General features: G+C 48.0%; 1 protein-coding gene across 4 annotated transcripts in view; it reads left to right on the top strand.

The window, feature by feature from the left end:
- Positions 1-17,051, top strand: part of CCR7 (C-C motif chemokine receptor 7) — a 31,127-nt gene that overhangs the window by 2,545 nt on the left and 11,531 nt on the right. For 3 of the 4 annotated variants that reach the window (XM_075911228.2, XM_075911227.2, XM_075911226.2), the window contains one exon: positions 13,594-13,643. In XM_075911228.2, the coding sequence (XP_075767343.1) occupies positions 13,602-13,643 (42 nt within the window). In that variant the 5' untranslated portion in view covers positions 13,594-13,601. Of the gene's footprint in view, positions 1-8,151; positions 10,048-13,593; positions 13,644-17,051 lie in introns of those variants that run through there. The other variant, XM_075911229.2, reaches the window with a different exon arrangement.

Raw genomic sequence — 17,051 nt, 5'->3', positions numbered from 1 at the left:
CAAAGCCATTTTAGGTCCTTGGATCCACGCGAAGAGCTGTTCTTTTGGAGTCACTTGGTGTGGGAATGAATCTAGTTGGAGCTGTATTTCCAGGAATGGTTTCATTGTTATGCAGCAAAATGAGAAGCAGCAGGCATTGGCACTGTCTGCTGAGGGGGATATGGCATCAGCGTTGCTCCCAGAGAGAGCTTACAGCTTGTTTCTGTCCACATTTAAGACTCTCATTCTAGCCTGGGACTGCCTTGCAAGAACCTGTTTCAGATTTGCCTTCAGTGGTTTCATGGCATCCACAGGGTTAACACATAGGAAATTAGAGCAGTGGGATCAGAGATGTAGCAGATATTTTTATCCTTCAAACTCCCGGTTCTGCTCAAGTAATTTCCTTCCTCCTGATGCTTGCTCTTGAATGTTCTTCTTTCGGCTTTCTTTATTACTCAAAACACTTGCAAAGAAAAGCACTCTGGGATGAGTGAGTGAGTGAGTGAGTGAGTGAGTGAGTGAATGAAGGAAGAGGGCAAAGAGAGGTGGGGGAGGAGGAGAGAAGACAACAGAGAAGGTGGAATGGTGACAGAAGAAAGCAGACAGTTGAAGCGCTTTGCAGATGAATTAAGCAAAGTGGGCTTGAAAATACCCCTGTTTTTCTGGGAATGAATAGATGGGGTCAGTGCTATAAGTAGGGGAGAGTGTGGTAAAGATTCAGGGCAAGATCTGCTCTGAGATACTGGACAGAGAAACCAGAGTACAGAAGAATGAAGTCTCCCAGCATCTGCAGATGGTTGGAATTTGCTTTGAGGAGGTTGGTCCTGCTTCTTGTCTTCATGCCATGTTTTCAAGTCAAACTCTGGAATGAATAGGGAGTTAAAAGGCTTCCCTAGGCCTTTTGGCACCTGCCAGTACAGCAGCCTGGGGGATGTTATTGTGACATGCCTCCCGGTAGCGTTTAAAAACCCCATCTGAGTTCCCTTGTGCCCATAGAGAACAATTTCAACGGAATCTTTGAATTCCATTATGCTCCGGAAAATCCCACCCATAATAGGCAAGATGAGAAAAGGTAGGTGCCAGGGAGTGTTTTCCCCTTTTAGGAGACGGCAAAACAGCTGCCAGAAAATAATGAGGCTTTCCCAAGGTCACGCAGGGAGACGGTGATGGCGCTTGGGAACAAACACAGGTTTCCTATACAAGTTGAACCTCTCTAATCCAGCACTCCTTGGTCCAGCAACATCCGTAGGCCGGCATGATTTCAGTTAGCTGGATGTCCATTTATCAAGAGTGGGGGCAAAGTTTCCTGTGGTCCCAGAAAGTTTGTTTATAGACACCAGTCCTGGCTCGCAATGTTCAGTGCTGTTATTTAGCTCTAGTTTACTCCTAAATGTCTTCCAAGAGCCCAGTAAGCAGTGGAAGTGTTGGTCATGCCACTAGACAATATTGACCTGCCATGGTTGGGCAAATTCTCTGGTCAAGTCCTGAGGATGCTGGACTAGAAAGGTTCAGTCTGTATCTCCGTCCAGTCTCAAGTATAAGACCATGCTTCCTCTCTAAGGAGTTTTTGAAAGTGCAGTAGCACATGCCTTACATGAGCACCAACTGCAAATAATAAAGGGCAAACATAAGGCAAGGCTCTGGGGCAGCTATTATCTAACACGCGTGGTTTGAGCTGAGCCAGTGCAGGTCCAAGACAGAGACTCCTGACATGGCAGGGAAAGGAGGAAAGCTATTAACTGAAAGAATTTCTTAGATAAATATGGGGCGATGACAGGGAGGACCGTGCCCTGTGGTACCCTAACGCCTACTGCACACTAGATTCTGCATTAGGAACACCAGCCTGCAAAGCTTACTCACGTTAAAAATCCCTGCTCCGTTGCATAAAGATAGCAGGCTCTGGCTCAAGGGACCTAGGGCCTGATTTGGCAAGGCACGTCAACACGTGCTTAACTGTCCACACAGCACAATTAGGGCACTGGCACTACACTGGGTGAAAGTGCCTATCCAGCCTGGAGCTTAGCGATTCTTACTGATACAGCACTTAGGGCAGAAAAAACAAGTTACTTTTTTTAAGAATGGGTTTTCTGCTCATCTGTTTATCTCAGTAGCTCTTGTGTGGTTCACTGTTTCCATGAGAGGGTGGGGAAAGAGGGTTCATTTTTGGTTTCTGTCACAAGGGGTGGCGAGTGCATGAGATGAAAGGCACAGTTATATCTCCTTAGTCCTTTTCGCTACTGAAATGAGGGCGCTAGGCCTTCATGGCAAGAGATGAGTGACAGAATGAGAGAGAGCAAGATAAGGGAGCAACAGGCACTGACGCTCCCACGCGAAATACCAGTATGCTAATTAACTGATGAGCCATTCGTTCTCAGAAACAAACTGGCTGTTTTCCTGAAAGTCACAATGTTTGAAAAGTGTGAGGGGGGCCTCAGAAGCAGCTTCTATCTTACAGCATCCTATATGAGACACAGGTCAAATCTACACCATAGACGTCTATCGGTAAAAATGCATGGCTCAGGGGTGTAAAAAAACCACCCCCACGAGATGGCGTGCCAACTTGGTCCTAGGTGCTACCAACCTGGCCCGATGTAGATGGTGCTGTTTTGACAGGAGAACTTCTCCCATCAACATAGCTGCTGCCTCTCAGGGAGGCAGAATAACTGGTCCTGTCTCAGTGGTGCTGTGTCATTGTCACTGAAGTACCACGGTGGCACAGCTACACTGCTGGAATGTGGCACATGAAGGCAAGCCCACAAATGCACATTGCATTAGGCCAAGGGTGGGGGTCAGGGGCCACTGACCCGAAAATCTCCTTTACCTGCTCCCAAAGGAGAAGAAAACAAAAACAAATCAACAAACAAAAACCCACCTCACTCACCTGATCTGCTCCCAAGTGAGAAGCAAAAAAACAAACAACAAAACAACACAAAACAACCCCCCAAAACCCCTCACTCAGGGCATGAGGGCTTGGCCCGTTCCAGCCGGCCAGTGCTCCAGCCCCATGGAGGAGAGGCACCGAGGTTCAAGGCTTCCAGCCTGCAACACAGAGGCTTGTTGTGGGCTGAATCAAATTAAGCAGGGAACTGCAGCTGGCTCCCCACCCTTGCATTAGCCCACTGGTGTGCCCTACACCACAAATGAATCATAGAATACTAGGACTGGAAGGGACCTCGAGAGGTCATCGAGTCCAGTCCCCTGCCCTCATGGCAGGACCCAGTACTGTCTAGACCATCCCTGATAGACGTTTATCTAACCTTCTCTTAAATATCTCCAGAGATGGGGATTCCACAACCTCCCTGGGCAATTTATTCCAGTGTTTGACCACCCTGACAGTTAGGAACTTTTTCCTAACGTCCAACCTAAACCTACCTTGCTGCAGTTTAAGCCCGTTGCTTCTTGTTCTATCCTCAGAGGCCAAGATGAACAAGTTTTCTCCCTCCTCCTTATGACACCCTTTTAGATACCTGAAAACTGCTATCATGTCCCCCTTCAATATTCTCTTTTCTAAACTAAACAAACCCAATTCCTTCAGTCTTCCCTCATAGGTCATGTTCTCTAGACCTTTAATCATTCTTGTTGCTCTTCTCTGGACCCTCTCCAATTTCTCCACATCTTTCTTGAAATATGGTACCCAGAACTGGACATAATACTCCAAATGAGGCCTATCTAGTGCAGAGTAGAGCAGAAGAATGATTTCTCGTGTCTTGCTCACAACACACCTGTTAATGCATCCCAGAATCATGTTTGCTTTTTTTGCAACAGCATCACACTGTTGACTCATATTTAGCTTGTGGTCCACTATAATTCCTAGATCCCTTTCTGCCGTACTCCTTCCCAGACAGTCGCTTCCCATTCTGTATGTGTGAAACTGATTGTTCCTTCCTAAGTGGAGCACTTTGCATTTGTCTTTATTAAACTTCATCCTGTTTACCTCAGACCATTTCTCCAATTTGTCCAGATCATTTTGAATTATGACCCTATCCTCCAAAGCAGTCACAACCCCTCCCAGCTTGGTATCATCTGCAAACTTAATAAGCATACTTTCAATGCCAATATATAAATCGTTGATGAAGATATTGAACAGAGCCGGTCCCAAAACAGACCCCTGTGGAACCCCACTTGTTATACCTTTCCAACAGGATTGGGAACCATTAATAACTACTCTCTGAGAACAGTTATCCAGCCATTTATGCACCCATCTTATAGTAGCCCCATCTAAGTTGTATTTGCCTAGTTTATTGATAAGAATATCATGCGAGACCACATCAAATAGTTGTGCTTAAAAGAAGCACCTTGGATCTTTTTCAGGGGAATAAGGCAACACGCCACATTTATTGAACATACATAGATCAATCAATACTTATCATATGCAAATGATACATTACACTCATGCACTCACACACACACACACACACACACAAGCACACTCCATCTTGTTGTTACCAAAAGCTGCTCCCCCTAACTGCACTGGCCAGATTAGTTAGATGGGGGAGGGGTGGAACTGGGCTTCTGCCAATCCGGATTGATGCTCCCATGTTGACAAGACAAAAACCAGGGGTCCCTCTGCAAGATGCCTCCTATTTATCCCTCTCATGCAGCCAATTAGTCATCACCTTGCCTTTCTTAATGCTGCTTCAAAGAGAGTTCTTCCAAGGGCAGGCATTTGCTGCTTGACTCCCAAGTGTCTGTATGTCCAGTCTTCTTAATGAGCTCACTTTACAGGTATTGTCTTGGATCTGGCTCCCAGACCTTCTCCACCCTTGCAACTGGTGCTGGAGGTGCTCACCTTTAATTCTCCATTCACACCTCATTTAGTTCAACAGGACAATCAAGGAAAGGGGACAGCTCAAAAGACATTTTTTTTTCTTACATGGAAAGTTTCTCTTAATACAAAGTTATAGGATAAATGTTACAAATATTCTATAGAACACTTAAAGATATATGGAAAAGGACAAGATCTTAACACAAAGTTATATGAGAGTGATAATATTACAGGGATTTCTCCACAAAATGCCTTACTAAAGTCTAGGTATACCACATCCACCGCTTCTCCCTTATCCACAAGACTCATTATCCTATCAGAGAAAGCTATCAGATTGGTTAGACATGATTTGTTCTTTACAAACCCATGCTGGCTGTTCTCTATCACTTTACCACCTTCCAAGTGTTTTCAGATGATTTCCTTAATTACTTGCTCTATTATCTTCCCCGGCACAGAAGTTAAACTAACTGATTTGTAGTTTCCTGGGTTGTTCTTATTTCCCTTTTTATAAATGGGCACTATATTTGCCCTTTTCCAGTCTTCTGGAATCACTCCTGTCTCCCATGATTTTCCAAAGGTGATAGCTAGGTACGATGAAGGTATGATTGTTAGCATAGTTATGCCTCCTGTGACTGTTTTAATTTAATTAGTGAGGACAATAGCAGCGAAAATGGGGTGCCATGCCCTTCAGCACCCTGGTGCGGAGGTAGGGTCCCCAACGGGCTTGTATTGGGATGGTTAGCCCACACTGAATCCTGTGCTGCCACAACTTCATGGGTCTAGCTAGTCTGGGTAAGACTAACCACACTGCATTACTGCGCAGTGTAAATGGACCCTTCATCTACATGTGGGTTATGTCCCTGACTTTGAATCTCAGGCTGGGTGTTTCTGGCTAGTGCAAAAGGATTGTTCGCTCTGTGGACTCTCCTCTGCAAGAGAAGGCAGGTTTTCTGCTGAGTTTATTGGGTTTGTTGCCGCTACTGTTCAAAGTCTTTCCCAGTCGTCTGAAAATCCAGTGGTCTCCCTGACTCCTTGTTGCTCCACACCTTGGGCAGCCACCGTCTTAGCCCACCCGGATGTAGGAGTGGTAGATTCATAGAAGGTGAGGGTGGAGCAGACCTTTAGGTTCCTTGTGGTTCATTGCGCAAGAGTCTATGTAGGATGGTTCTCTGGTCCATTCCGCAGGGCTGCCTCCAGTCTAGTTTTAAATGCCCCGTTAATGGGGTTTCTGCTACTTCGCGTGGGAGACTCTTCTACAGCCAAATACTGCTCAAGTTCTGGAGAGATTTTCTTTGATGTTTGGCCTAAAGTTTCCTTTTCCTTATTCCAAGCCTTTACTCCTGCAAAGGCTGTGAAGATGAATACAAATGCCTCTTTTTTACCTCCTGTTCCCGCCCCTTGCTGTAATGCCTTCCCTCGTCTGGTATGAGATATGTCATGGTTGATCCAGAGTATAATGCATACGTTAGTGGCGGGGGGAGGTGGGACGAGATTGCCAGCACTGGTCTCCCCTATGCCCCATGATAGTAATGGATGTTTTGCAGAGACTTAATGGGAGCAGAGGTGGGCCAACGCTGAGCATTTTTAACCTGTCTCCAGAAGGAGCAAAGAGCTCTCAGCTGGTACCCAACTCCCAACTGCGAGGCTGGTAGGATCCACGATGAGTTGCGCTCAGCAGGGAATCACTGCTCCCGTGAGTGTATCCAAGAGGAGCCAGGCTGGTCTAGAAGTCTGTCTGTGTAGGTCTCCTGGACTGAGGTGGTGCATTTGAAAGACCAAGTGGTGGAAGAGCATGTACAGAAAACAGCCAAAGGAGCTGGAGGGCAGCTCTGGGCCTCCCGTCTGAATTAGTTCCCTGCCCTGGATATTGTATTTGTTTTGTTTATTTGTGAGTGGTTGAGAGTTTTTTCATTGCAGGACTTTCTAGGGACTTTCTAATAGTATTTTGAGAGGTGAAACTTTGGGAAAACACCCAGAACCAAGAAAAAAAAAGAAAAGACAGACACATGCCCATAAAACTCCAGAGTTCAAGCAGTTGTTTGGCTCATTTCCTCTTTGTATTCCACCCCACTCCTGCCAGTCACTTTCGCTCCCCACAAGGCTTTGGAAAGTTTGGCTCCCAGCAGTGGTGTTAGCAAGATAGGTGAGTGGGCTCCTGTGCCCACTACCCTTAGAAAAGGACTCACTCAGGAAACCAGGTGGGAAGAAGTTGTCTCCTGAGTTGGTCTTTTTGGGCTTGTTGACTGCTCTGGGGGTTTGTTGAAGCAGTTTTTCCTTGATCTTGGAATTCAAGGGATGCTGTAAGCCTCTAAGGAAAGCAAAATGGGCTCTATAAAGGAAAGTGATATAGATGAACTAGCCAAAAATGGTTAGTTGAGACAATTTTAGCAACAGCTCCTCATTATCCTGAGCGTAAACCAGACCACTGAGGTCAAGCGGGGGCAGATCTGGTCAGTAGCTGATGAGAGATGCAGTGTCCTCTACATTTCTCAACCACTACCACAACCTGGTGGTAGGAGGCTGCATGCTGGGGGAGGACAGAGCCATCCTTAACCAAATGCAGAATATGCAGCTGTGTAGGGCACCTGAAAATTTGGGGGCACCGCTGGGTCTTAATGTCCATCCACCTGCCTCTTCCTATCCCTGTTCTGTAGAACTGCTTTCCCCAAAGTGGTCTAGGTAATTTAAAAGTGACAAAGCCTGCCAGAGAGATTAGCAGAACACTGACCCTCTGGAAGAGCCATTCTTTTGGTAATAAAGCCATTTCATATTTTCCAACCCCAGGTCTATGCTGTCCATTTCCACATTTAGGCTATGTCTGCGCTGTCTTGACATGCAAAAGTCTCCAAAAGTGAAAAATGGTCAAACCAGTTTATCCGCTTTCCATTTTTCCATTGCTGATATTTCATGGCCACGTTGCTAGCACCCTTTCCACAGACAGAGCAAAGCATTGTGGAGAAGCATCTCACCAGGCAGTGTTGTGGGAAGGCAGAGCTGATCCCTGTGCTTCTTGGGATTAAGCTCTCTGTGCTGAGGAATGTCAAAGCAGCATAGCAGTCTTTCCTGCCCCCACCCCACCCATACAGCAGAATCTGCCCGCCGCTGTGTTCCTAGCAGGGCAGAACTGGAGCATTCCAATGATTTGTTCTTTGCTTGTTCCCCAAACGGAGCCGCTCCCTCAACTTTCAGATACTTCCCAGAACTTTGAAAGGGGAAGGGGATATGCTTGCAGGGCAGCAGAGACCACAAAATGCTGAGCACAGCCATCAGGGCAGGCATTGTGGGATACTGGTTCTCTTGACAAAACAAACAGTAGAGTCCACACTGGCTCTTAGCTGACAAGAAAGGGAGGGGAAAAGACAAGAGTCTCTCACCGGGGTGGAAGTTTTTGTTGCCAAAACTGGGTGTTTTTGACAATAAACGTCACATTTGCAGTGTAGACGCTCTCAAAACGCAGGTTTTGGTGACACAGCATGCCAGTGTAGACAAAGCCTTATTGTGTTAATTCATGGGACTTCAGTTTAAAATTTGCTTTAAAATATCTCATTAGTGTGTTGCTGAAGATGATAAAATCACATCCCTAAAAAATCATAATTTCCCTGCCTCTGGCTACCTTCGGATGCCAGTTTCATAGTACTGCCTGGGTTCCCATGCATCCTAAGGGCAGCCCTGCAGGAGGGGCTGCATTGGAGGAATTAAAAACAGGAAAAGGCCTCACAAATCACTAAAGATCCCACTGGGCCTCTGGGAAGAGTTGGGGTGTCGCCTCCATGTCCCCTCCAAATCCAAGTAACTGGATTCTGCCTCACTGGTTTCCATCAGCCCTTTCTGGGCACCGTCCATGTTTCCTGCCCTATGCACTGTGGTTCAGTCAGGGGTGACTACTCTCAGTAGTGAGTAGAGCCATTCCAGCTGCCCCCGTTTGATAACTCTTTGAAATCCCTCGAGGGAAAGGCTCTGTATCGCTGTAAGGATCTTCCACCCACTCCATATTCTGGAGGTTCAGGGCAAACACAACCCCGACCTGACCCGCAACAGAATCAGACTTTGCACATGCAAATCTCAGCTCATGGACTTTTGCGGAGGCAGGGCTAGGTGAGACATCCCGGAGCTGTGCAGCAGCATTGGACGGCTTGTTTAAAAGGGAAGATGCCCAGGAATAATTGTCCTAGGTCACAGGACGTCTGGGAGCTGGAATAACAAGGGGGAGGGATGAGCTCAGGTGGGAAGCTGTGGAAGTCCCCGACGTGGGCCAGCAGGACATGCTGCTAATCAGGACTGAAGGACACCTGGGTGAGGAGAGCTCAGGACTGAAACAGCACACGAGAGAGCCAGGGTCCATGGAAATGAAGGGAAGTGCACGTTTTCAACACGAACCATGGAGTTTAAGGCCAGCGGGGATGACCAGGCCACTAACACCCACACTCCACACCCAAGCACTGAAATTAGACTGACATGTGACCACTCACACAAGACCCAATTGGTATGTGCGGCAGGCAGAGAGTGAGCAATACCGAGGTTCACTGGGCCACCACAGGGGCCGGGAAAAGATTAAGTGAGGTCTACTCAGATAATCCTGCCCCCCACATGCAGCAGTAGAAGGTGGAACAGCCCTTTTCCCCTCACAAGATCACTGCCAATCTGACCAGAGGGAAATTCCTTCTTGACATCACATATGGGGATGCTGAGTATAGGCGCACCAGCCTGGGAGATGGAAAGCACAGATCCACCTTGGAGCCCTGGCCCTCCCTGCCCATGTTGCATCTCCAACCAAGGCCTCAACTTTTGAGAAACTTTGTGGTGAGCTCACACAGGGCTCTGGGAAGAGGAGAATCGTGACTTTCTCACGGGTCTCTAGGGAGACAAAGCCTCCTTTGTGCAACATGAAACAACCTACAACATTCTTGCCGATCTTCGCCCACGGGTGAGCAACGATGCCGTTATGTGTCTACTACAGACTAGGTCCTACAGATGGCAGTGCGGCAACAGACACTTGAAATAATGGATCTACATCTTCCCAGCGCCCAGGAGATACTGCTCAAGAGCTTCCCAGAGCTGAGATGGGCACAAACTGGCACTGCAGAGGCACAGCAGATAAACAACCGTCAGCAGCCCCAGAAAGAACTGCCGGACTGGATCAGAGCATAGGTCCATCTAGCCCAGAATCCCATTTTCCAACAGGGGCCAAGGCCAAGTGCCCCAGAGGGAATGAACAGAACAGGCACTACATGTCGATGTGGCCACCTCATCTCAAAAAGGATGTCTTGGCTTTGGAAAAAGTTCAGCAAAGGGCAACTGAAATGGTTAGTAGTCTGGAACGGGTGCTATATGAGAAGGGATTTAAAAGATTGGGATTTTTCAGCTTAGGAAAGAGGAGACTAAGGGGGGATATGCTAGAGGTCTATACAAATCATGACAGGTATAGAGAAAGTGAATAAGGAAAAGATAGTTACTTGGTCTCATAACACAAGAACTAGGGGTCACCAAATGAAATTAACAGGGAGCAGGTTTAAAACAAACAAAAGGAAGTATTTCTTCATGCAACACACAGTGAACCTGTGGAACTCCTTGCCGGAGGATGTTGTGAAGACCAGGACTTTAACAGGGTTCAAAAAAGAGCTAGATAAATTCATGGAGGTTAGGTCCATTAATGACTATTAGCCAGGATGGGTAGGAATGGTGTCCCTAGCCTCTGTTTGTCAGAGGCTGGGAATGGGAGACAGAGGAGGGATCACTTGATGATTCCCTGTTCTGTTCACTCCCTCTGGGGCATCGGGCATTGACCACTGTCTGCAGACAGGGCACTGGGCTGGGTGGAGTTTAGGTCTGACTCAGTATGGTTCTTATGTTGTAATTATCAAGTGATACATCCCCTGACTCCATTCCCAGGTTCTGGCAAACAGAGACAGAGGACTCCATTCCTGCATCCTGGACCTATCCTCTATCAATTTAGCTTGTTCTTTTTTGAACCTTGTTATGGTCTCAGCTAAACACTGAGGAGGATGGTAACATCAATGGGAATGAATGAGTAATTCAAAGTCAGTAATGAGTGGGTTTAAAGGTACAAAGGCAGCATGATCTATGGGAAGAAACAAAGGGCTGTGAACCGATGGGTCATTAGCAGCTCTACCAGTGTCTTGACAAGTGACCTTGGGCAAATCTCTTGACTTCAAGTCTCAATTTCCCCATTGGTAAAATAGCATCTGTCTCTCAGGGTAGGTCTACACTGCAGGGTTTTTTGGAAAAACAGCCGTTTTTCCGGGAAAACAATACTTACGTCCACACTGCTATTGCGTTCTTTCAACAGAAGGTCAAAAGAACGGAGGGGTTTTTCTGACAGCGGTAAACCTCATTCTATGAGGAAGAAGCCTTTTTCCGAAAAAAGGTGTGTTTGGACACAGAAGAGAGTGTTTTTTCGAAAGGAGAGGCCTCCAGGGAGAAGCACAGGTACCCTGGTGGCCCCTCTGTCCAAAGTCATCAAGCTTAATGCGGGATAGCGTCCAATCAGCAGGGCTGGTCTTACCATGAGGTGAACTGAGGCAGCTGCCTCAGGTGCCAGACTGTGGGGTGGGATGGTGCCACTAGGACCCAGAGAATTGAGACCTGCCCAAGTGAGGGGGCATGGGGGCGTCATTTGAGCTCCCCGCCTCAGATGCCAAAATGTTGTGGGCTGGCCCTGCCAATCAGTGTGGACACTATCTTTCGAAAAAACACATCACTTTTTCGTTACGCTTTTGCTGTGTGGATGCTCTCTTTCGAAATAAGCTTTTCCAGAAGATCTCCTCTGGAAAAATATTCTTCCAAAAGAAGCCTGCAGTCTAGGGCTGTGTTTAGACTACATCTCGCTGTCGACAGAGAGATATAGGTTAGGCCTGTCTAAATTGCTAATGAAGCAGGGATTTAAATATCTCGCACTTCATTAGCATAAACATGGCCACTGCTTTTTTTCGAAATGGAGCTTTTTCGAAAAAAAAACAACCCGGCAGTCTAGACGCGGATCTTTTGAAAATACAACCCTTTTTTGAAAGATCCCTTATCCCTCCTAAAATGTGGTTTACAGGATCTTTTGAAAAAGGGTTGTATTTTCGAAAGATCCGCTTCTAGACTGCCATTTTGGGGTTTTTTTGGGGGGGGGGTTTCGAAAAAGCTCCATTTAGAAAAAAAGTGGCTGCCATGTTTATGCGAATGAAGCATGAGATATTTAAATCTCCGCTTCATTAGCAATTTTGACATTCCTAATCTACATCTCTCTGTCGACAGAGAGGTGTAGTCTAGACGTATCCTAGATGTAGCCTCAGGGCTGTTAGTGTACTTGGTTAACCCTGGAAAAAAAAAAAAAAGCATGATGTGAGCGCAAAATATCAGGAGGTTGCAGATGTCACAAACCCACCAGCTCCCGAGAAGGATGGAGGAGCCCCCTCTGTCCAAGGTTTGGCTACACAGCCAAAATGGGCTGCATCCTCCACTCCTCTTAGAGCCAGAGAGCATGCACGCCTTGCTGGATCCACTTCTAACCTAGGCAGCAGATGACTGGAGGCTGAGGTAAGAAACCAGAGTCCGTTATACACAGCGGAAAGCAAAATGCTTTCACTGGCCTGTGCAACTTCATTAACCACAGGAGGAAAAGCTGCTCGCCTGTGATGGTTTGAGCACCTCACTCCTGGTTCAGAATTCACACTTCCCTCCCCCGCTTCAGCAGGCAGCGGCTTCATAAATTTCAGCCAGCTTCCATCAAATGTATCCTGTGGGGGGGCCCAGTTCCTCTGTCACAGGAGGGGGTGGGTCGCAGATGCAGCTGTGTGGTTTTTGTATGCTTTGGCTCCGCCGTGATGAGGCATGTCTGTGGGACTGGTGAGAGACTGCGTCCACAACCCCACGGACTTTTTGTAAAGAAATAACTATAACATGGGGTTTGCCCATGAAAGCTCATGATACTATACAGTTATATTTTTTGGTAGTCTCAAAGGCTACATCTAGACTACACCTCTCTGTCGACAGAGTGCTGCAAATCAAACACATCGAAATTGCTACTAAAGGAGGGATTTAAATATCCCACGCTTCATTAGCATAAACATGGCTGCCACTTTTTTTCGAAACGGAGTTTTTTTCGGAAAAAAACAGTCTAGACACGGATCTGTCAAAAATAAACCCTTTTTTGACAGATCCTGTATTCCTCAAAAAATGAAGTTTACAGGATCCATCAAAAAAGGGTTTATTTTCAACAGATCCGCCTCTAGACTGCCGGGTTTGGGGTTTTTTCGAAAAAACTCCATTTTGAAAAAAAGCGGGGGCAATGTTTATGCTAATGAGGCACAGGATATATAAATCCCGGCTTCATTAGCAATTTCGATGTGCCTAATCTACATCTCTCTGTCGACAGAGAGTTGTAGTCTAGACACACTCTAAGGTGCCACAGGACTACTTGTTGTTTTTCAAAATAAACCACATTTCTAGATAAACCAAGGACAGATTAATTGGGTCTTTAAGTGCTTGGATGCAGAACATCTGGTTTCTATTCTTTGCTCTGATATTGACTTGCTGTGTGAGTTGGGGTTTGTCAACTAAGCCAGGATCCTCAAAGGTCAGCTCCTCTCATTGGGTTCAGTGGGACGTCAGAGTCTTGTCTGGAATTTAACTTCTTTGTTATGCCTCAGTTTATCCATCTGTGGAAAGCTTAACAAGGTTTGTCAAATGCTGTGGGAATCCATGGATGAGAAATGCTAGAGCTGTGCAATTTATTATGTTAAAGCTTGGAGACCATTTTCAAAGTTTATTTCTAGAACAAGTGTACATTACCTGGGAACCCTTCCTAATTGCTACCAATAATATTGTGCCTCTTCCTTCTCTAGGTAAACAGATGACGGTGACAGCGGTTTTGAGTCTTCCCTTAATATTCCAGGTAAGAAGTTTAAAAACAAAAGATGGCCTGGTTAAAATCTAGCTGCATTCATACACTGAAGGCAGAGCAGAAGGTGCAGGTAACTTTGATTGACAAAAGTGATTCTGGTAGAAACTACATGGCCCCTAAAACAAAGTGGGGACAATTCACGGAACAACTCTCTGAATTATTACAGAGAGAGAGAGAGAGAGAGACAGACAGACAGACAGACAGAGAATGCAAAGTGACCATTAAGGTTACATTTCTATCACCATTAAGGTTGTGATTTCCAGAAGTGTTTTCATACCGACAGCCTTGCTCCCATTTTTGGCTCTCAGCAAGCAGCCAGGTTCCCCACATGTTGGGTAGTGAGCTCTTTGGAAAAATCTGTTCATAGCTACCTGACACTGCAGCCTTTGCTCCTGTGAGAAAGGGCTGCAGGATTGGGGCACATTGGAAGAAGAGGAAAATTCTTCCTCTGCCATGAATCCTCCTTCATTCTCTTCCATAGGCGTGGGAAGTTGGCGTGTGGAGAGTGCTGCAGCACCCCCAGGTTTTGCACCTGAGAGCTGGCCCCATGGATGGTTCCTCCAGCCCCAGGTCCTGGCCTCTGGTCAGCCCCCACAGGGTTGCATGTGCTTTGCCAAGCCCCCCAAGGTCCTGCTGCCTGCCAGCCCCCGAGGCTTTGTGAGTTCCCCAAGGTTTGACTGGCCACGTGAGTTCCACTGGCCATCGGGATTCCACTGCCCACTGGCCATCGGGATTCCACTGCCCACTGGCCCTGCTGTGGGATCTGCAGCCCACCACCCCCTTTATCCACCACTGGCTAGGGCTCTACAGCTGCCCCCAGCCATGGCCGCAGCCAGGAACAGTGAGTGATGCCCACTGTCCCAGACTAGACAGACCAGACACTGTTTACAGCCTGGGAGAGTCGGCAACATGATCTCAACAGGTCTAAAGAGGGGTACGACTCAGCACCCCCACCCCCAAAATAGTTCCAGCGCCATTGTTCTCTTCCTCCTCCAGTTCAGAGTAAAACGAGAGCTGGAGAAAGGAAACCCATAAGAAGAGACCCAGGCGTTGCTGACCTGTCCGTTCTGAACTGTGTGCCAAGAGCAGCTTCCACGCATGGCTGTACCCTCGGGAGTGCCCCCTCCTGCCCTAGCACGAGCCTGCAAGGGGCTCTGCAAAACAAGAAAGGGTTTGCGGTGGGCTTCTTTCCCCTTTCACTTCAGGTGGCGCGGGTTCAGGTGCATGCAGGATGTGGTGGAAGCCAAGCGGGGACGCGACGAAGAGCAAGCGTGCAAAGATGCAGGGTGATAAGGCAGGCAGATGCCACCCAGAGGGGAAGCCTTTCATCTCTGCACAGAGCGAAAGGGAGGGGAGGCAGGGAGAGAGAGGGACAGAGAAAAGCGGGTTCAGGCAGGCATCACAAGCTCACGCTGCTCTCCAGGCTGCTGTGGGCGGGGAAGTTGAGTGAAAAGCAGCAGGGGACTCTGTGAGTCGCCACTCACTTCCTGGCAGCTTCACTCTCTGGATGTTTGTCTCGGCTGTAGTGATCCCCTTATTGTTTTATTACAGAAAGTCATTGGGGGGCAGTCAGTCATGTGATCCCCCACGGAGCCTGTCCACAACCACACCCAAGTTCTTCCATTCTGCTGCTCCACAGACCCATTCCTAGTCCGGATACCAAGGCAGGGGGCTGTTTTATGCAAGTTGGGGAGGCCACATCTGGAGTACTGCGGCCAGTTCTAGGCCCCCCATTACAGAGAGGATGTAGACGTGTTGGAGAGAGTCCAGCGGAGGGCAACCAAAATGATGAGGGGGCTGGAGCACATGGCTTATGAGGAGAGGGCTGAGGGACTTGGGCTTGTTTAGTCTGCAGAAGCGAAGAGCGAGGGGATTTGAGAGCAGCCTTCAACTACCTGAAGGAGGGTTCCAAAGAGGCTGGAGAGAGGCTGTTCTCAGTGGTGGCAGATGGCAGAACGAGGAGCAATGGGCTCAAGTTGCAGAGGGGGAGGTCTAGGTTGGACATTAGGAACAGCTATTTCCCTAGGAGGGTGGGGAAGCACTGGGATGGGGTCCCTAGGGAGGTGCTGGAATCTCCATCCCTAGCTTGATAAAGCCCTGGCTGGGATGATTTAGTTGGGATTAGCCCTTCTTTGGGGTTGAACTTTGACCTCCGGAGGTCTCTTCCAGCCCTAAGATTCTATGATTCTAAGTTTTCTGGCCTGTTTTACCCGGGGGGTGGGGGGGGGTCTGACTAGACTGGGTCCCTCTTGCTTTGGGATATGCAAATCTAGGAGAGCCAGAAAGCAGCTAAGGACATCTGGGCTTTCCCCACCATTTTGGTGTTGCCTGCTCTCACCGTTCTAGATCTCGCGCTGCTTGATGGCTTTTCTTAGAGCCCTGGCCCCGGCCAGGGGGGAATCCGGAAAGCACGACAGCATTCGTTGTGCAAACGGGCAATGCTTGTAGGACTCCGGGCTGCCAGGCAAAGCTTGAAAACATGGCCCGTCAGGGGGCCAAACCATGGGTGGAGGGTATAAGAGGCAGGGGAAGGCAATGCCTTCCCAAACTGCCCAGCTGACACCCCCCCCCCATTCAGCACAGCTCCTCTTCTGAGGCTGCCTGCATTTCAGCCTCACGCAGGCTGGGGCCAAGCACCACCTGTGTTCCAGGGCCGGGGAACCACCCACTACACAGCCAGGGGACCACTTGTATTTGGGGGGGGACACACACTGCCTGCCCTCCCCAGGGTCAGGGAAGGCTGGGACTGCACTACCTGCTGTCTCTCATCCCTGGGCTAAAGCCCCTACAGTGGAGGAAGGCTTAGCTGCCATGGGAATTCTGGGTGGCAGGTGCAGGGCCTCAGGTGACAGGGGTGGAGCGCTTGCTTCCCTCCTGTTCTAGCATCACTCACCACCCATGCCCCAAAATCTAGAAGTCAACTGGGACCCTTAGTTTGGAAAAAAAAAATATTTAGGCCAATTTCAAGACTTTGTGGGCAGAGACTGCCTCAAATTTTGAAGCCTTGTGACTGGCAATACCTATCCTGTCTACATTCCATAGCCGTGACGTGACAAGGGGGCATTACCATGTGGGTGTATTTTGTAATTGAATCACTGTGCAAGCTAGCGTTTGTACAGCGCACTCCGTTTTAGTGGGATGGGCTATTCTGTGAGAAGGCTAGTCATTCAAAGCACACTTGCAACCCCGGTTTAATTTAAAACAAAAAGGACAGCAAAATATTAGTACATTGGAGACCGCAGCGTTACAAAAAAATCTAGGCCGCGGCACTGAGTGAATGAGCAGTGGGCAATGCCAGTTGGACCCTCTCATCCTGAATATCTATAAGGAATCCAACTCCTTTGTCCAGCTTTAGCATCCAGCTGTTTTCTTGGTCAATGGAAGCTTTGGCCAACTTGT

The sequence above is a fragment of the Pelodiscus sinensis genome, chromosome 29 (genome assembly GCF_052426305.1).
Source record: "Pelodiscus sinensis isolate ZL-2025 chromosome 29, ASM5242630v1, whole genome shotgun sequence".
Lineage (NCBI taxonomy): Eukaryota > Metazoa > Chordata > Testudines > Trionychidae > Pelodiscus > Pelodiscus sinensis.
This window is presented reverse-complemented; position numbering and strand designations above follow the sequence as displayed.